Raw genomic sequence first — 19,171 nt, 5'->3', positions numbered from 1 at the left:
TCTGCACTTTCCATCAATGACAAACCAATCAGAAAACCTGAACTGCTTCTTCTACAACTCACTTTCTACCTCCTCTTCTCTCCATCATTCCCTTTCTCTCCCCCCCTTTACCACATGAGCCTTATATTGGTTCTGGCAAGATGTACGGGGTCACCAGGGTTACTCTGCTTGAGCAAGAATGATATAAAATTGATGACAAAAGCTCAGAAGTCAGCCACCTTGAGTTTGAGGCTCCCTTCACTTATCTTGCCTCATTGGTACTGCGTTTTCATTTACTCCATCCTCAGCCTGTCTTCCTTACACTCAGCTTATGTCTCTAATGTTAGCTTGCAATCACACATGACAACAGCAGTACAGGTTTGAAGGATCAATGAATTCAGGTGTAACCTGTCATCTGTAGTAGTAGCAATAGCTTTTTCTAAGCTTCCAGTCAAAGATTTTTGGCTTAATGTACTGGATGATAGGGTGACCATATTTTCATTTCCAAAAAAGAGAACACTCGGCCTGGCCTCGAGACCCTTACATGATACTCAAAGTCTGCTCAAAAACATACAATTATAATTATTTTAACGTTTGTCTCCTCTAGTGCAACGGATCATCATTGATCTGTGGTCGGTTCGGATCAGGCCCCACGATTCGGATCATGCCCGGTCCGCTAATTGGCTGGTGGGGGGGAAAAAACAAAAACAAAGTGTGCATTCACAGTCCATTCTGACATGTCAAGGAAGCTGAAACATACTCAATGGAGTATACACGCTAAGTCTAACTTCACAATAAAGTTGAATACAGTAATACATTGACGGTAAAGCAAATAGCCTTAGTACACTTTTACTCTGAAGTTCGCCCACACCGTGGCATGATGGCTAACTTGACTTCCCTTTTAGACGTAACTTTATCGTAGTTAATTGACATTTTAGTGTGACCAACATCAACACAACGCTATCCTGAATACGTATTCAATCGCTAATTTAGGACGCTAAGAAACCGCTAATTAATTACGCTGTCACGGCAGAAGTCTCTGACGTAACTGGCTAGCGGCTACCTGTTAGCATGACCAACGAATGTCTGAATGTCTGGCTGCCGGCTGATAAGTCAGTTTGACAGCTTACTTTAATTATTTTTCAATATTCTGGACCAAGGCTACTTTGTAAATCACTCTTCATGTTTAAAGGGAGGGAAGTGCTTTAAATTGCACGTTGAGGTCTCTACATTATTAAAAAAAAAAGATGAATACAACTTTGTCTTCATTTATTTGATAAAACACATTAAAAAAAGAAAACATTCAACTCAAAATGTCAAACTTAGCTGTTTAGATTATAAAAACACAACTTTAAGCCATTAATACCTTATTTTACGCATGCACCATGTAAAAATAAGAATGTTTCTGCCTCATATTGTACTTAAAGTTGTGTTCCTGAATCCTAAATGGCTATATTAGACATTTAGTGTTGATTTAATTTAGTTTTTTTTTAATTAATGGGAAAAGGCGTTATACAAAATAAATCAAAACACTAAATCCTACACAGCTATATTAGACATTTTGAATTGTTGTTTTGTTTTTTTTATGGAAAAAGCGCTTCACAAAATAAAGACAAAGCACTATTTATCTTTTTTAATTTTTGTGTGGCTGATCCGAAAAATTATCCGATTCGTGACTCAAATACGTGATCCTATCCGAACCGTGACTTTTGTGATCCGTTGCACCACTAGTCTCCTCATAACTCTTTTGAAGTCTTTCTTGACAAATGAATAAATAATGTTCGAAGGCCAACCTTTCTTGTCCCATGATCGACTTTATTTATTTATTTATTTATTTATTTTATGGGGAGTGCGGGGATCAATCCCACCCCCTCCGGTTTGTAATTGTAGAATTTAGTATTTGTATTTAGCATTTATACAGTATTTGAATGTGACAAGAAGTGACTTATGTAAAATGCCTTTTTTTTCCTTCTAGAAATTATTATTATTTTTTTTAGTTCAAAACAATAATAACACGCACACACAAAACCTGTCTTTCTTTTTTCTCTAAACCCCTCGCTATCGACTTGGGAGCAGTTTGCAGTTTACCAGTCGCGTTAACACGGTGCACTCCGCCTCACATTGCCGCACAATGAAAACCGGACAGATTCATGAATTTATAAAACCCGTCCGAACGCCCAGGGATGGAAAAAAGTGGACATGCCGAGGCAAAAGAGGACGTTTGGTCACCCTAGTTTAAAACAGTCAAGGCAACAGCAATAGGCGCGACCAAAGTATTCGTAACAACACCTTGGAGGTTTTGCAAACAACTCTGGGCATCCAATCTTCCGTAAACAAACCGCTCGTGATCACATTTCATGAGATTCTACGAGAATTATGAGATCTTGCGTGACGGGACGTTACGAGAATTACACCTCAGAAGCCAAACACCGTTCAATGGAAACTCCTACCGTAAATGTACAAATTGTATTTTATTGAAATTGTAGAAATACCACTTTGATTTTGCGGATAACTATTGAATTTTAACGATGACTTTAACCCGGCCTCTTTACAATGCTTCACCTACAGCTGCAAAGAGATGTTTATTTGAACCCATAAGTTACTACAGTCAATACGAAAGATCACGAGATTGCAATTTAAGGATCCTTGACACCCTCATACTGGTCAGTGGACCTTTCAATTCACACAATAATTGTACTGGGTGATGAGCAGCAATACAATTCGGCAGTTTGCACCTCTTTTGTGCCAATGTGAAGGGAGCATAGCATAGGGTATCACAAATTCACACACCTTGTGACCACCAACATGTCGCTGGTGGAACATCAAGCGGCCAATATAAAGACTTAATTCCTACTCTGCAGCCCAATAAGTGCAATCTCATTTTACCCCAATGATACTCAAAAGAGCTTCCAGATACAATAGTAGACCCACTCTTTCACCCTCTGGTGGGCTTCGTCCCACACTCTACCTGGCTCAAACTCTTATTGTTGAATTTTTATCCCGCTGGGCTTTAGCTGAGCTGCTGATCCCTGTCACCACAGCAGCATCAAACTGCACACAGCACATCTTAAGAGTCAGAAAGTCAAATACATGGACAGCATTGATATTTTTGGAGAATATAAATCGCAGATCAACTATTCCCTTAGATTTGTGACTGAAAACCAAACCATATTACATACGTGACTGAAATTATTGCAGATTACAGAATTTATTTATTTATTTATATATCTATTTATTTATTTTTAATTTAAAAAAAATATTAGAAAGCTAATCATTTTTATTTTATTTTTCTGCATACATTATTTCAAACTGTTCACTACTCTTCCATATTGAATTATTCAAAAACAGGGAGTATGCTACTTTTGTCATTCCAAAGACATAAAAAGAAAAACATGGCATCTTATTACCAATCGCATACAGATTCAGGTGGAATCAGATCAAATAGGTATTAGTTTGTATGTCCATTTGCATCATATTCAGTAAAAGGTTTTCCTTTACGTATCAGATGGAAAAATGTTAGTGTTTCAAAATGTAAATCTGGTGACCAATGTGACTCTATTTTTACGTTTTAACCTTTTCCTTGTGATGGACTTCTTACTTACTGCCAAAAGGGCAAATGCCTTGCAAGTCTTATCGTGCAAAAAGAGCAGCCCAAAAGTTTGTATAAGGGAATTACCCCTCCACCGCCCACCCCAGCCACTTAATTTCTATCATGGTATGGTGACATAATATACACAAGGAAGACTTACATTGTGGTTTCCAAGCAAAAGGGGAAGTAAGCAGCACTACGTGTATTGTTGGAGATACCCAGTCTGTATGTATTGTATGCCATCAATTATTAAATATTGTCATTGGCTGCTTCTCTGCTCTCTCTATAGTTATGTTGTTAATACATGTATAGGAAAGGTCACCACATATGCAGGAGGACAAGAGGGGCTTCGATGTCTTGCTGATAGTAGCAATCTTATTCTTCACTGTCTCTGTAAACACAAATGCAGGCACACAGAAGTAAACATCTATTCAAACCAGCTGCTGGCATGCTTATTTGCCCACACTCAACAAACAATAAATCAGGTCTCTCTCTCCTACATACACACGCACACGCACACACACACACACACACACACACACACCTTTCGCAATGTTTTTTCCGGCCATCCAGCACATGCCCTGCAATCACATTGTTCTCCAACACAGACATTAAAAAGGTATTCAAGCTGTCGACAACAGAACACAACAGAATTAGCACTCCCCACCCTAAAACACAACAACAAAAACCCAGAAAGAACAAAACAATGCAAATAAAAAAAAACAACAACACATAATGTCATCAATAGAAGTGAGCAATAGCACAAAAAAATAGCTTTGTAGACTTCAAACTAAAAGCAAAACTTTAGTAGTTCCATTTTAATTTTTCCCCCAAATTGCAAGTACATCATCATGAACAGAACTCCTAAAGCTTAATTTATCAGTAACCCAAATCCTTTGTTTGAAAACAGAACATGGCACTAAAAACTTTAAGGATGATTTATTTTGCTTTTATTTTGTTTTGTTTTTTAAGCAATACTTTGAGCCCCTGCCTATTTTCGGTTTGCCATTCGGATATGTGCCTATTTATTTTTTCTGCCTGCAAAAAGAACAGCTATTTGCTGAAGCACTAACCTTTCCACAGTTTATGTGCTCACTGCACTGCCCTAAGAGGCTACAGGATAGCACCAAAGCCCTTGATGATAGGAGAGCAGCAAATGGTGTCAAATAATTATTATGAACTGATATATTCGACTGTGAGACTAAGAAATTTCTATGTCGAGAGGACCTACATTTAGCCTGGGTTGTTTGTGATATGGAAAACCTCTCTCTCTTTGAGACCCTGCTTTATTTTCGGTACGCTATTCAAATATTCTACTTTTTTTTTTCTGCCTGTGAAAAGAACAGCTATTTGCTGAAACACCTTTTCACAGTTTATGTGCTCACTGTACTGCCCTAAGAGGCTACAGGATAGCACCGAAACCCTTGATGATAGGAGAGTAGCAAATGGCGTTAAATAATTATTATAAACTGCTACATTTCGACTGAAAATTTAGCCTGGCTGATTTGGAAAATCTTTGTTTTTGTCCTGCTCAGTGGCTATTAAAAAGATTAGTAGCCATTCATTCTTGGGTAATGTTGTGAGAAGAGCTTGAAATGATATTAATATTTTGATCTAGTCAATTTCAAAAAGTTTTACGAAAGGGCTCAGTCCATGTAGTTAATAACATCAATTTATTGTATCATACATCCCACTTTTTGTGCTAACTTATTACTCAACTCAGCAGGTCTCCATTCTAGTCTAATGAGTACCCGGGGTGGTCGTATAGCAAACCAGCACCCGATAGAAAGTCCGCTCTTGTGCATTGTGGATGATGGTGGACAGGGCGAAATGCCGCAACCTGGGACACCCATGAGAGCCTGGGTTGTCCACGGTGGCGTTGCCAGGTTGTCAACAGGTTGCAAATGTTTGTGCTATGTTCAATGTTGTGTTGGGAAGTAAACAAAGGTCGATGCTTGACAAGCACTTTTGAAATGCTAAATGCAATTTATGCAGAAAATAGCTGAAATAAGGGAGGCTGCTTCTTCCTGATTTATTGCAACTGAAGGGAGAATCAGGTTAACATATCACTTTGTTAACCTTTCTGTCATATTGTAAATTTGATCCAAAATTGTCATGGCTGTAAAAAAAATAAAAATACAAAGTAAACTGCCTTGTATAAAATATTATCTTTTAATATTAGAGACAAAATATTTTGGAGGCCAGCAGAAGGTATGTAATTAAGAGCTGGTTAAGATACGTAGGTAATTATATACCAAGCCAAAAGATACTGTATCATTCTTAAAAAAATATTATAATCTTTTATTTCAGTTCTCAGCTAGAATACAGTATGACAATTTTGATGAACATTTTATTATTGTCATGATTTATTTAATTATTTAGTGCTAAGTAGTTAACACAAACTAATAGGGGTATAAAACAAAAGTAAATATACAAAATAAATGTATAGTTGTTATTACAAAAACAATCAGATACAAACAATGGCAAAAACAAACACCTACACTGAACATGGTGGGAACAAAACAACAACAGCAAAAAAAAAGAGGTTCATTTGCCAGGACTACCAACATCAAAAATGCCAAATTGGCAGCCTCAATTACACCCACTACCAATAGAAAATATGAGTATAGAGTACGCTGACAAAAATATAGTTACCTGTTCCTACCATCCGATGGGAAATTACCCTACACAAGAGGAAGAGGGAGGCTAAAAATATATTTAAGGAATCAGTGCCGTGGATAAAAACCAGGCTTGGAACTTGGCATGTAGAGAGAAAAAGCTTTGGAAAGACTTTAGAGAGATGATGATGAGAGACCGAGAGGGTTTGATTGGTTCCACCTGGTCGGGAGTGGTAAAGCAAAGTACGCCTCACTTGAGTGCCCGCGTGCTATATTCCACTGCTTTTGCAATATAGAAAAAAATGAATTTAACTCAAACATCCATCTATCACAGCTTTTGCTCCTTGGGAAGCCTTTTGGGAAAATTCATTCATACATTAGTAACCACGAGGCTACCGGCTGCAACCCAGACGAAGACAAGTCGAAAGCCGAAATCGCTGAACAGCAGGAGCTGACAGTATGGTAAGTGGAAAAGTTACCACACACCAGACAATCTCACATGGAAACAACAGCAACAAATCCCTTAACTAACTAATAAAGATGTTCCTGTAAGAGAAAAAATAGCTCAAACAGCATGTTCAGTCGGCTCTCAAGAGAATGCCTCGTTTATTTGTCGGTCCGTCTTCCAAAACCTCCCAGAGGACTTTGTGCAGCCAGATGGCCAGTATCTTGGCTTTTCAGCTAAGGTTTTGGGATAGCCAAGACACCATCAGAGTCAAATATATGTATACTAGCCCAAATCACATACACACAAATATACACAGTAAATTCTGTAGAGTAAATTTGACTATATTTAAATAATTGGAGAAAAAAAAAGTCATTCAAGGGTTGAGGAACCAACTCACGACCTTCAGCTTGGGAGACTGCCACACTACCACCTGAGCTATGCCCCTCCTACTGTTTGCTTAAATCCAAGAGGAGAGCAAAAAAATTGTTTTTGGTCCGATATTTTTTTTATCTTGGAGTTATTCCAGCTGACACGAGCGATATACTAATATACAGCAGGAGCTGCGTGGCTCAGGGAGTAGATCAGCTGTCTTCCAAGTTGAAGATTGTGAGTTTGTTTCTCAACCCTTGAGAGTGACTTTTAGTATTTTTTTTCCAATTCTTCATTTTACTCTCTTCCAAGTGTAAATGTTACTCTAAAACTGAGTCTATTTGGTCCTAGTCAAATCAGGTCACTGGAAATTAAAATGTTACTGGTCTCTTCATAGGACAACTTTGAATTGTCAAGCATGTGTTTATTTACATGCATAACTAAACAGGTAGCCAGGCAGGCTTGTGTACTTTTCTCTTTTTTTACTATGCTGTGACCATACAAACTTTATATTTATGTGCACACACACTGCCTGCAAATACCCGGCCAAACCAGCCATCTTGACATCCCAGAACACGGCCGCTCTCTTTAATGTCGATGTGTCCCATGCGGCTTGTCCTGTGTCCCATAATCCGCTCTGCCCCTGTTCCAAGAGCCAATATTCTTTTTTTTTCCACCTCACCTATTCCACATTGCCCCCTTAGTCCCCCTTCATCTCTATCCAAGGCCTCATTTTATTTTCCTGCCTACTGCTCTTCTGGTTTGCTCCACTTGCAACCTTCCTCTGTCTCAGTGCAACACAACTTTATCTTTCTTCACCATTGCTTTTTAGTATTGTATTTTGATTTATGTTATATATTGTTTTTCTGTTATCAGGCCATTCTGTATCCAATATTATAATGCACTTAATTGAAATGTTTATAGCAATATATTCTAATGTTGCCCATGAAATTGGTCCTATCCCAGATTGTGACCTTTACATGACTTTGCATTAACATAAATGACATCAAATACACAAATTGTCAAAAATGTGAAGATCCATGCCCTTTCAAAGGCAGTCACCCTGAAGTATTTGCACCACTCTAGCTACTAAAACCAGTAACAAAAAAACCAAAAACAAATTATTTTTAGCGTGCTGTGCAAGCCTGGCCTAAACCTCCCCACACACATCCCACCTCATCCCTCTGACAGCCAGCAGGGCCTACCATGTGCATTGTCAGCCAACTATAGCTCCGCTTCATCCAGTCCATGGCAGATGGCAGCGGGAGAGAACAGATAGGACGTGGTGTGCGCGCGCGTGTGCGTGTGTGAGTGCATGTGTGTGTGAAGAAAATTGCATGTGACCACGTGTTATCTTTCTCTCAGAACATATGGTAGAACATAAAAAGAAACAAACACCTATAGAAGGCATTCATTAAAACAAACTTCACATTTCCGCTACCTGATACTCTCACCATGATGTCTATATATTTTTTATTTTATTTTTTGTCAAAGTGAATGAAGTGATTTTTTCTATATGTCTAATTACTGTCGCTGCTCACATTTGGAATATTTCTTATGATGTGATGTAGTCCTTCAACCAAATAAGATTCCTTCAGTCTGTGACAAACGCACTACAAAAATTCTCAAGGTAAGATATCATCATAAAAACACTGCAAGAGCTCAATGATGTCCACTTTGTGATTTATTATGTAGCTTCCTCTCTGCACGCTATTTCATAATGCAGGACTCACCTCGGATGATTGACAGCTTGGCGTTGACTGTGAGCTCGCCCTCGCTGTTCTCCGCCACACATTCATAGATGTTCTCGTCACGCGGTGCGCGGAGAGGCTGAATTCGGAGCACCGCGCCGGCACCTTCGTCAAATTCGATGTTCTGTTGGTCCAAAGTGAAAAATCAAAAGTGTGTGATTTGGAATTTCGAGAAAACATGTCTAACAGTTGACAACCAGGTCATACTTGATATTCCATATATGACTGACCATTATCAGTTAGTAAGCAGGATTACACAAAAATTACTTGACCCATTTCCACCAAACTTCTTCGTCATATGCTAAATAATAATAATAATAATAATAATGGCATGAGTGCTGCCACTATTGATTACTAGATATAAACATTTAAGTGCATATATACAGTATATATATATATATATATATATATATATATATATATATATATATATATATATATATATATATATATATATATATATATATATATATATATATATATATTGTATATAGATAGATAGATTTTTTATTATATTTATATAGATTGATTAAACACAAAACATTGTCAACCCACTTTCATGAAGGACTACAGAAATCAGAGAATAATTACTGTTGAGGGGCTGAAATCAGAGGATTTAAACAATTGTAACTGAAACAATTTGAATCAATAGTAATAGTAGTTGTCAATTAATTTGATAATCAATTAGTTGTTGACTAATCCATTAAATTAAATAACACATTAACATTGTATCATCTAAGAGAGGCATTGTCAACAAAATATAGAAAAAACAAATATAGGGAAACAAATATGAAATTGACCCAATTTCCATCCGACAGCAGCACAAATTGGCTGTCTTTCCTAAATGGAAAGTATTGTTTTATGTTGGGGTTTTTTTCATGGAAAATCATAAATTAATAGTTTCACAGTGTAATTTCAAATCTGGTCTGTCACTGTCCAAATACTGCTGGACTTAACTACAAAAATTTAAATTATTGAATGTATTCACCAAAAAGATTACTCAAAATAATGCAATGTATGCAATGTGTATGACTGCACTGCACTGTATATTTAAATTGTTAACATCCCAGCTCAGCCGTGCTGTCCAGTGGTTAGGAACCCTGCCTTATACAAGGAAGGTTTTACATTTGGATTTCAGGCAGATCTTTTTCAAACATATCTTTTTCTCAAGCTGTAATGGCTGACAGGTTGAGATGGTCATTCCGAGAGTCCATCTGACAGCAAACCCCGGCTATTTTTCCAAAGGCGGGTTATCATTGAAGAAAAGAGGGGCTTCCTGCGGAGATCTTTGGGTTGCAGCTAAACTTCAAGATTTAAATATGTGTCTTGAGAAGCCTGCTGCTCCTTTGCTGAGTGTCTCAGGGCTGAACGGTTAATTAGGCAAAAACACTGCAGAGCAGAGCATCACGATCAATATCAAAGCATCTGTCTTGAGGCTGGATACAGTAGGAAAAATATTATAATACTTCAAAAACCCTTCAAATATATATTTTTATTGCATGCAAAGCGGTAAGAGAAATGTCCGTTTTCATGGACTCCGTCATGCCCTTGGCTTTGTTTTGCACTTAACATGCAGCAGAGAAGGAGAGCACAACTTTTTATGTTGTCCTCTACTGAAAAGCTCAGCCTCCCCCAATGATGTTGTCATTTCTTGCATTTTTGCTCTCTCCCATGTTGTCCCTTGACGCCAAAGTATGTGCGCGCTTGTCACCGCGCACTGCACTTGTTAACAATGCCCCTTTTTAATTAAAAGACACTGACCATCAATCAAGAGTTTTGGTGATTCAGTCTGGGAGGCCAGTTTAAATATGAACAACAGACATAGGAAATAACAGCAGTCATGGAATGAGTCCTGTGTTGCTCCATCACAGTCTGGACAAAAAGACAAAATCCAACAGCAAAGGACAGTTAGGCTGAAAAAATCCTTGGTCCCCGCCTACCCACTCCTCTGGGACTTACACGCTGCAAGAACCAAGATAAGTGGGCAAAACTCTCTCGGACCCGCCACATCCTGGTCACCACCTCTTCCAGCTTGTCTTCTCAAGTAGGCGATATTGAACCACGCTCATGAAAACCAGCAGACATTCAAATAGTTTCTTGCATTTTGCCATCAATTCTCAAAATTCCATTGTGGCACTTAGCAAATGTTTGCCAATTTTGCACATCCCGGTGTGACAGTATTACTGTCCTGTGACAGTATTACTGTACTGACCCATCTATCCTGTCCATTAAAAACTGAAAGTGTCTGTTCAGGCCTATAGGATTTCTGAAAACTCCGTGTGAAGAATTGAGCAAGGAAAACTTTTTTAAAGAATAGAAACGAGAGCTCAAAAGGGTTCTATATCCAAATAATCTCAATGGAGATGAGTTTTTTATAGGCAGTTCATGTCTTGCTTGGAATCACTTTTCTGACTAAATTGAGAGTTTAACAAGTGCTCAGAAAGAATGTGAAATACTGATATTTCTTTTTAGAGTCAATGGTGTCGTCTCGTGAGGTATCAGAGGCCGTCTCTAAGTGTAAATCCTCTGAGAATTGACTCACCTCTATACGCTGGGAGTTGACCTTTTTGCCTTTCTTATTCCAGCTGACCCTTGGCTTGGGGTCACCTGTCGCCTGGCAGACAAAGGACACCGCACCACCGGAGACACCGATCTGGTCAACAGGGACTTTTGTAAACCGTGGTGGTGCTGTAGGGAAGGAAGGGAAGAAGAAACATAAGCATAACTGCTGTTAAGTTGCCAGCAAATGTGTCAACTTACATCCATCTAATAATAATAATATGACATTTATATTGCACTTTAGATGTCAAAGAAATCACATTTACAGCCACAGAACTCTTAAAACTTAAAAGATACAATATAAGGCCTGCTATGGATGGTATTCTTTCATATTACCAAAACCCACACTAGCAACCCTCTTCTTGCAGTCCCTCCACACTTACTCATTCTCTATCATACACCCACATGATTTTGTAGGAAAAAGACTCAAGAAACATAATCCCTATAGATACAGTAGGAACTAGGAAGCCTACTTGATTCACGGCATAACTGTGATTTAAGTTGCATTTTTGAGTAGGCTGCAGTTACATGAAAATTACATATGGTAAGAATGATCATTACTCTAACGTGGGAAAAGGAGGCTTAAGAAGTAAGAATGGAAAAGTGATTCCGTTCTGCGAAGCACATGATTTAAATAGGAGTTGGGTTTTTTTTTTTTATGGAAAAAGGTATATAGTGAGCTTCCTGATTTCTTCCCTTGATTCTCTATCAACCAATCAACCAAATGTTTTGCAATTTGGTAGCCAAACACAGGTGTAAACAAGTTGGAAGACTATAGTTATTATTTACTAGAGATGGAAATGATAAATGATATGCACAAGTTGCTCTTGTATTGAACTGACATTAAGGCCCAATCCCAATACCGCTCCTTACCCCTCCTCTTGTCCCTCCCCCTTATTAATGCGCGTTCACACGGACAAAGGAGTTTCCCAATTCTCCGTAAAATGTAGGGAAAGGGTTAGAGACGAGGGCTGGTTCGTTTTCACGAAGATAGATGCCGACCTACCTAGGTTCTCTCTTACTACAGTCACGCCCCCTCGGCAACACCGTGGGAAGCAATGGCGGAAGTATTGGCGACACCAGGAAATAATAAAATGCAGGAGACACGTAAATGTAAGTATGCTAATACTTATTGAATGTCATAGTAATGATAGTGGTTTTATCGAATGTGCTATACTTTGGCACAACTTCATTGGTACAATTTTGTGTTTTGGTAAACGCTCGCTATTGTCGCGTCTGTTACATCACAACCAGCACGCAGCTGCTGTGCCTCGAGGTAACGACGTAGAGGATTGGATAGCGATAGTACGTTCCCAATTCCTAGAGGGATTTCTTTTTGTCTTTGCCTCGCCAAAGAAATAGAAGGGAGAGGGAAGAGATAACGAGACAAAGGGCGCAGGGTGAAGAGGAAGTAATGGGATTGTCTCTTAAACAGTGCTGTCTATACTAAATAAAGAGACAACGCAGCCTATAGAAATTCACTTCCAGATCGATGTGTCTAAATATATATATTTTTTAAATCATGTTATGAAGATTGTCACAGGACATTTACAATGTATTATAGGGATGTTTAATCCCAGACCAATACCAGTAGGGGTACTCAACTCTTGAGTAGTCACTGATACAGAGTACTGATACCACTAGTATTTTTGATAAAAGGCCGGGTATCAGCTTGATACCGATATCTGGTATCGGTACTCACCCATCTCTAGCATATTATGTAATACCATACAAACAATTATACATAATGTTCAATTGCACAACATAATCACTACTTTATAAACATAATAATGAATTATGGCAAATTTTTGTATACAATTAAAAAATATGGTCTGGCACAAGTGACACTTTTGATCAGATACGAGTATAAAAACGGTTGAAATAGTAAACTACATAAAATGTTCTTATCAATTACAGTTTAAGTGTTGGGATGATTCACTTGGTGGATAACAATCTTCAAAAATGATTTTTAAGACTAGCTCAGGAGAAAGGAGAGTTTTCTGAAATTCACAATTTTTAGTTGAAGATCGGCTTGCCTATGCGAATTAACTGTACTGTACTGTACTGTAATGAAGTTAACCAAATGCCACTGCTTCACCAAAACACAAAAATACAATGAAATGTCCCACTAAGCCCTAATGCTATTTGTCTAATTAAAAAAAAAAAAAAAGAGAGAGAGAGATAGCGACAGAAAGACAGTGTGTCCTTGGCAAGATGATCCATTTGAATCATAGAGATGTGTGGTGATCAAACGGCAAGCGCAAAACGTCAAGTTAATAATTAAGGGATTGGAGGCTGACACCAGTCTCCAGGCACTGTAAAACACATGAAGGAGAGTCCCTGCATGTATTATTGGCTAAAGCGAGATAGGGAAGCTCCATATACAAAGTTAATCCCCTTGCACTTAAGTAACACCCAGATCCAGTATGACGCAAGTGAGCAATATACCTTGTTAAGTAGCATTCATTCTTATAGTAATATTATTCCTGAAAGTTAGTGGTGGTCGGGTTGATCCGAATATTGATAGTATCGATACAAAGTCACCATCAATATCGGATCGATACTAGCGTGATGAAATCAATACAGTGGCTTCAGTCTTGCGTTTGTAAGCACTGCTGCGGTTTCGTCAAACAGGCGATAGCCAGGAGGCCGGACTCACTCAGTACGGAGCATGCAATCTTTGCTCCACCTACCTGCTCTTGTGATTTGATGTTGTGCCGTCACGTGACTTCGGAGTGCAAATAAGCAAGCACATTAATTCTCCACAGTGTGGTTTCTTTTTTTAACTAAAGGCTTTAGAGATTTGTTGTTGTTCCTTACACTTCATTTATTATATTTTCATCAATTGTTTGTTTTTTGTTTTTTCATAAATAAATAAAAAATAAGTGCACTGAAAGAGAGATTTGTTTCATTGTTTTTGTTTTTTTCTTATTGGATTCCCTAAACACACATTCTACTTAAATTTTTCATAACATTTGTTTGGCAGTAAAAATCTTATTTTTTGGGGGATATTCTAAAAAAAATGTATGTCTGATGATCACTTTGTGCACTTTATTTACAAAATCCAAACATAACAATGAAAGGGGAAATTGTTTTGTTACTGTTAAAATAATAAAATTATTTTTTTTCTATTTACCAATAAACTTTGTTCTTCTTATGACTGGGATCTTACATATCTGATAATAATAAAGGAAACATCACAAAAACATTTTAAGGTCATGAATATTAAGTAAGAGTTAGCAATTTGATAATGCATCTACTTTACTTCTTTGAAAATATCTGCATAATAAATAAATAAATATCTATTCTCAAGCAAAATGTATTTTTTATTTGACTGTAGCATTTGAAATTATGTTGAGCTGTGCCTTTCATCAAGAAAAAATAAAGATAAATAAAACCAAAAACACAAGCGACCTGTGACTGAAGGCAAACACTATTTGATTAATTTCCCACTGTCCATTTGATATTTCCCACTTTACTATTTTGATGCTCATAAGATGGGAGGCAATAACAATAAATACACCGAGAGTGCATGCATTTAACTGCTGACGTATTCAGGTCAGGTTGAAGTGTTCTTTCTTTTTCTCATTTCAACTTGTCTTCCTCTTAATCACTTCACTGACTCCATGAGCTCATTACGTTGTAAAACATATTCTTATAAATTAGATACATTATAATACGTTACTGGACTTACTTCAATATATTCTTAAATTCCTACCAATCGGTGTTGTCTTTTCTTAGGCAAATTCTCATGACAAGCCCATGAATCTCTATTTTAGACAACTACCTATGGTACATAAAATAGTTGAATGTTTAATGTATTGGACTTGAGGAAGCATCTACAGCACCTCAGCTGATATCTTCTGTTCCCATATTTGTCTATGCTCTTTATTCTGCATTGTTGTAGGCTGTCAGCCAGTACAAGATGACACCATTCATTTGGTAATTTGAATTACAGCTGGTTGTTTTGTCCAAATCAATTTTGAATTTTTGAGCTTTTTTCACCATCCTTTCCTTTAGTGAATTTCATATATTACAAAATCAATGTTGCTTGCTTCTTATCTTAAATAAAGGTCTCCTTCCACTATCGTAATATGGATGACATTTAAAAGAGAATTGTACCGAGTTGTATAGTTCTCCTGCCCAAAGTCTTCTTCTACAAAATAAGCGCACACAACTTGGCTTTATCTGCTTAGCAGGGGGAGAAAGCCTGAACAAAAATAGCCAGTCATGGGGGCTCCTATACCCTTTCAAGTCCCTGATAATAGAACACATCAACGCAAACGCTGCTGGCTAGCGGGAACAGCAAAACTCACACTGCGCGCACAGACGCTTGTTTCGCTAATACAGCTACCACCTGCTACTGGCTGCTACCTCTGTTGGACGCGATAAGACCAAATAGACTGGCAATGTGCTTGTAAAATAGTAGAGAGTGGAAAGTCCACAGATAAATATGAGAAAGCTCAATTTTCCCTACTCTACTGTTATTTGATAGGATGGTGTGGCGAGAGAAATGAGGGTGTCTTTATTGACTAATGCCGTAATAGATGGAGAAAAGCTTCTTTGGTCATAAATGGTAGCCATTAGCCAGTGAATTAGCGAAATGGATGACAAAATGACACAAAGCCCTTCCGTGATTTGCAGAAAGAGGCAGAGAAATTGGCAGCTTTCACAGTACAAAAAGACATTTTTTGAAGTGGAGATGTTTGAAAAGAACACAGTATTCTTAGACGTAACACGTCAAGCACTTTATCCTTTTGGGTGGTAGTTTTGGCAAAAAATGGTGGGGTTACATTTTTTGTGATGTCTTTGGGTATTCAATACAGTACATAAGACGTGTACAACAAATGCTATAAGCACTCATTTGACTCAGACACACATTTCAGACCACTCAACATCAGATGCAACTATTTGTGAATCGAAATCTTGTAATGGTGCATTGAAGAAGCCTACAATGCAAATACTTGCCTTTGTAGTTATGTGTGTGCATGCAGTGTTGTGCAATAAGCGCTAACAATGCCTTCTTTGCTGGCCTAATCACTGTCAGAGGCACTGACCTAAGTTTAAAACCTACATGAAATTGTATTTATTTTTTTCCAACAGACTATTACCTTAATTTCACAAAGTGTTTTAGCTGGCTCACATCCATTAGTGTGTATGTTAGATATTTTTTAACCAATCAGATTTCAGATTTACCAAACGAGGCCTTCTTGCAGGCTTACAGTGACGTTGGCATTTTTCTCTGATTTGTTGATCAGAGCCAAATAGTCAATACTTTTCAAGGTTGACTTAAAAAAAAAACTGAGCTGAACTGAGCTTATTTCAGCCAACACTGTAGCTCCCTTTCAACCCGGAAAATGATTTATTTGGTATTTTAAGAGCAGCATGTACGAGTGTGACAACTGGCCAGCTCTGACTACACGTTTAGTTAACTATCTTTGAGGAACAAAGAAAGGAAGATGGATTTTATTCCCTATAAATAATCAGCATTTCTGGTGAGTATGATGTATTTTAAGCTTTTAAGTTTTTATGTTTATGTTGTATTGTTTTATAAATATTGATTATGAACTGGGTAGAAATAATATTGTAGTGTAGAGGGTTGGAGTCGTTTCTCTCTCCCTCTATGTAATGTAAGTCCCCACTGAAGGCCTAGGTCTGAATTGCACCCCCCGCCACTACAGTGTTGCACACAGACACACACATGCATACACACACAAGCACAAAAACATCAATCAAAGCCAATTCACACGGGCTGCTTGGGTAAGCACCATCACTATGGCAACCAGGCCTTTACTTTAAACTATTGCTTGTCTTGTCAGTAGGTTTTCACACACAATCACTCACATTCACCCACAAAGGCCAAACAACTTGAACTATCTGGATTTGTCTTTTTTTTTTTTGAGTAAAGAAATCTTTGTCCAAAGTTTTCACCTTGTTTTAGATGGAGTTTTTTCTCTGAGTGAAAGACCAGCATGGATATTTTTCAGGCAAACTGAGCAGAACTGTGGCATACATGCTAGATATTACATTATAAAAGAAATGTGTCCTTCTATATTAAAGCACAAGAAACGGAAAAATGGTAAAAGAGAAGGAAACTGAAGAAGAAGAAGAAGAAAAAGAAGCTTGTATGGGGCAAGAGAAGGTCATTAAACAACTTGTAGTATAAAAGGAGCCAAGAGTACCATATAAGTTTGTACAAATAATTTGCTCATTGCATCATACAGTGTACCATCAACGTCAACTGCACTGCGAACAAACTTGTGAGACTATTCAGACCACAAGGGACTTGCGGCAGGATGTGGAAATCTTGTATGAAATAAGATTGGTACCCAGATGTGGCGAGTTTTGGGTACGCGGCAGCATTACTACAAAGAGTCGCATGCTTGTAATAGGCACAAATTGGTCCCAATGAAACTGTTGTGGGTAAAAAAGCGGGGGGTAGGGAATGGGGTAAGAATGAGCATTCACCACTAAGTATTCTTTAACACACTGAGAAGAAATAATATTAATTCAGTGGAGAGCAAAAACTCAAAAATGTTTTAACTATATTCCGCTTTGGCCAGAAGGAAAGACAAATTGCAAAAGCAACATAAATTGTTTACAAGACACACTCGAGAAAGTAGAAACATTTCTGGTTCATTAAATATAATAAAATAAATAAAAAAATTTAAAGAAAGAGACGGGATGCGTGGGGACACTAACAAACAAATCACTTCATAAATCTCAAGCGAAAAATTGTGCAAAGTAAAATTAAACTACACTTGACAAAATGTCAACCAAAACATGTTTTTTATTTGATTTTACATGGTGTTTTTATTTGGATACCTGGAAATAAGGGTGTTAGAAAAAAATCGATTCAGAAATATATCGTGATATTACAGCGCGCAATTCTCGAATCGATTCGGTATGCGGCCGAATCGATTTTTTAACATCAATTTTTTTTATGGGAATATTCAACAAAACGTCTTACTTAGGGTTAGGATTCACACATTAAGCTTGGAAGAATGTTATATTAATGGAACATTAAGCCTTAATATTTTATTTCAGTGCTGTTCAAACATGAAACAGACTGCAACCTGTTTGTTAAATGCAGTGGCTCAGTTGTAAGCCTGAATTTTCAGATAAATAAATACAATTTTCATACAAATCTTACAGCATACATGTACAAGTTTACTGATTAGTATTTTCTAAATTTGAGTAAAAAAAATTTTTTTTTTAATTATTATATATATATATATACACATTTTAAGAATCTATTAATCTATTCATTATTCAATTGATTAATTGACTAATCAGATTGACCTGTACTGTGGTAATGGCAAAATTAAATGGACCAATGGCTTTATTTACATGTGCGTGAGCAGTGAGCACAGGAAAAATAAAAATCATCATCATCATCATTGCAGGCCTATACAATGTTGATTATGCTGTAATGTTTTTAATGTGTCACTGTGATTGCACACTCTTTTTATTTAGTATTTGTATGCCTGTAATGGCTGCTTGGCTGTGGGTCATGATGTGTTGGCTCATCGTGTTACTGATTTTTGTGAGGTACGAGGGGGTGGCAGTCCTCTGTCAGGTGTTGGCACAAGAGTGATTTGCATTTGACAGATTTTTTATTTTTTTTACTTCCAAGGATGTTACTATCCCATTATTATGAGTTAATTACCATAACTCTTAAAAAAACTGTAAGAATGAGTTATTGACCAGGAAAAGAAGCATTCATCTGAATGAAGGTGCAGATGGTTGATTTTGTTTCCACTTTTAATACAGTAACATTTTGTGACATTTTCAGTCATTTCTCATCTTAAAAATCTAATTTCAAAGTCTCATTCTTACCATGCTGTTCAGTTGCGTT

General features: G+C 37.4%; 1 protein-coding gene across 12 annotated transcripts in view; it reads right to left on the bottom strand.

The window, feature by feature from the left end:
- Positions 1-19,171, bottom strand: part of ptprsa (protein tyrosine phosphatase receptor type Sa) — a 230,770-nt gene that overhangs the window by 102,398 nt on the left and 109,201 nt on the right. For all 12 annotated transcript variants that reach the window (XM_086088834.1, XM_086088833.1, XM_086088839.1 and 9 more), the window contains 2 exons: positions 11,297-11,442; positions 8,737-8,878 (listed from right to left, as the gene is read on the bottom strand). In XM_086088834.1, the coding sequence (XP_085944960.1) occupies positions 8,737-8,878; positions 11,297-11,442 (288 nt within the window). The remainder of the gene's footprint in view (positions 1-8,736; positions 8,879-11,296; positions 11,443-19,171) is intronic.

Source organism: Leptonotus elevatus, chromosome 11 (assembly GCF_054856555.1).
Source record: "Leptonotus elevatus isolate MCC_2025b chromosome 11, RoL_Lele_1.0, whole genome shotgun sequence".
NCBI lineage: Eukaryota > Metazoa > Chordata > Actinopteri > Syngnathiformes > Syngnathidae > Leptonotus > Leptonotus elevatus.
This window is presented reverse-complemented; position numbering and strand designations above follow the sequence as displayed.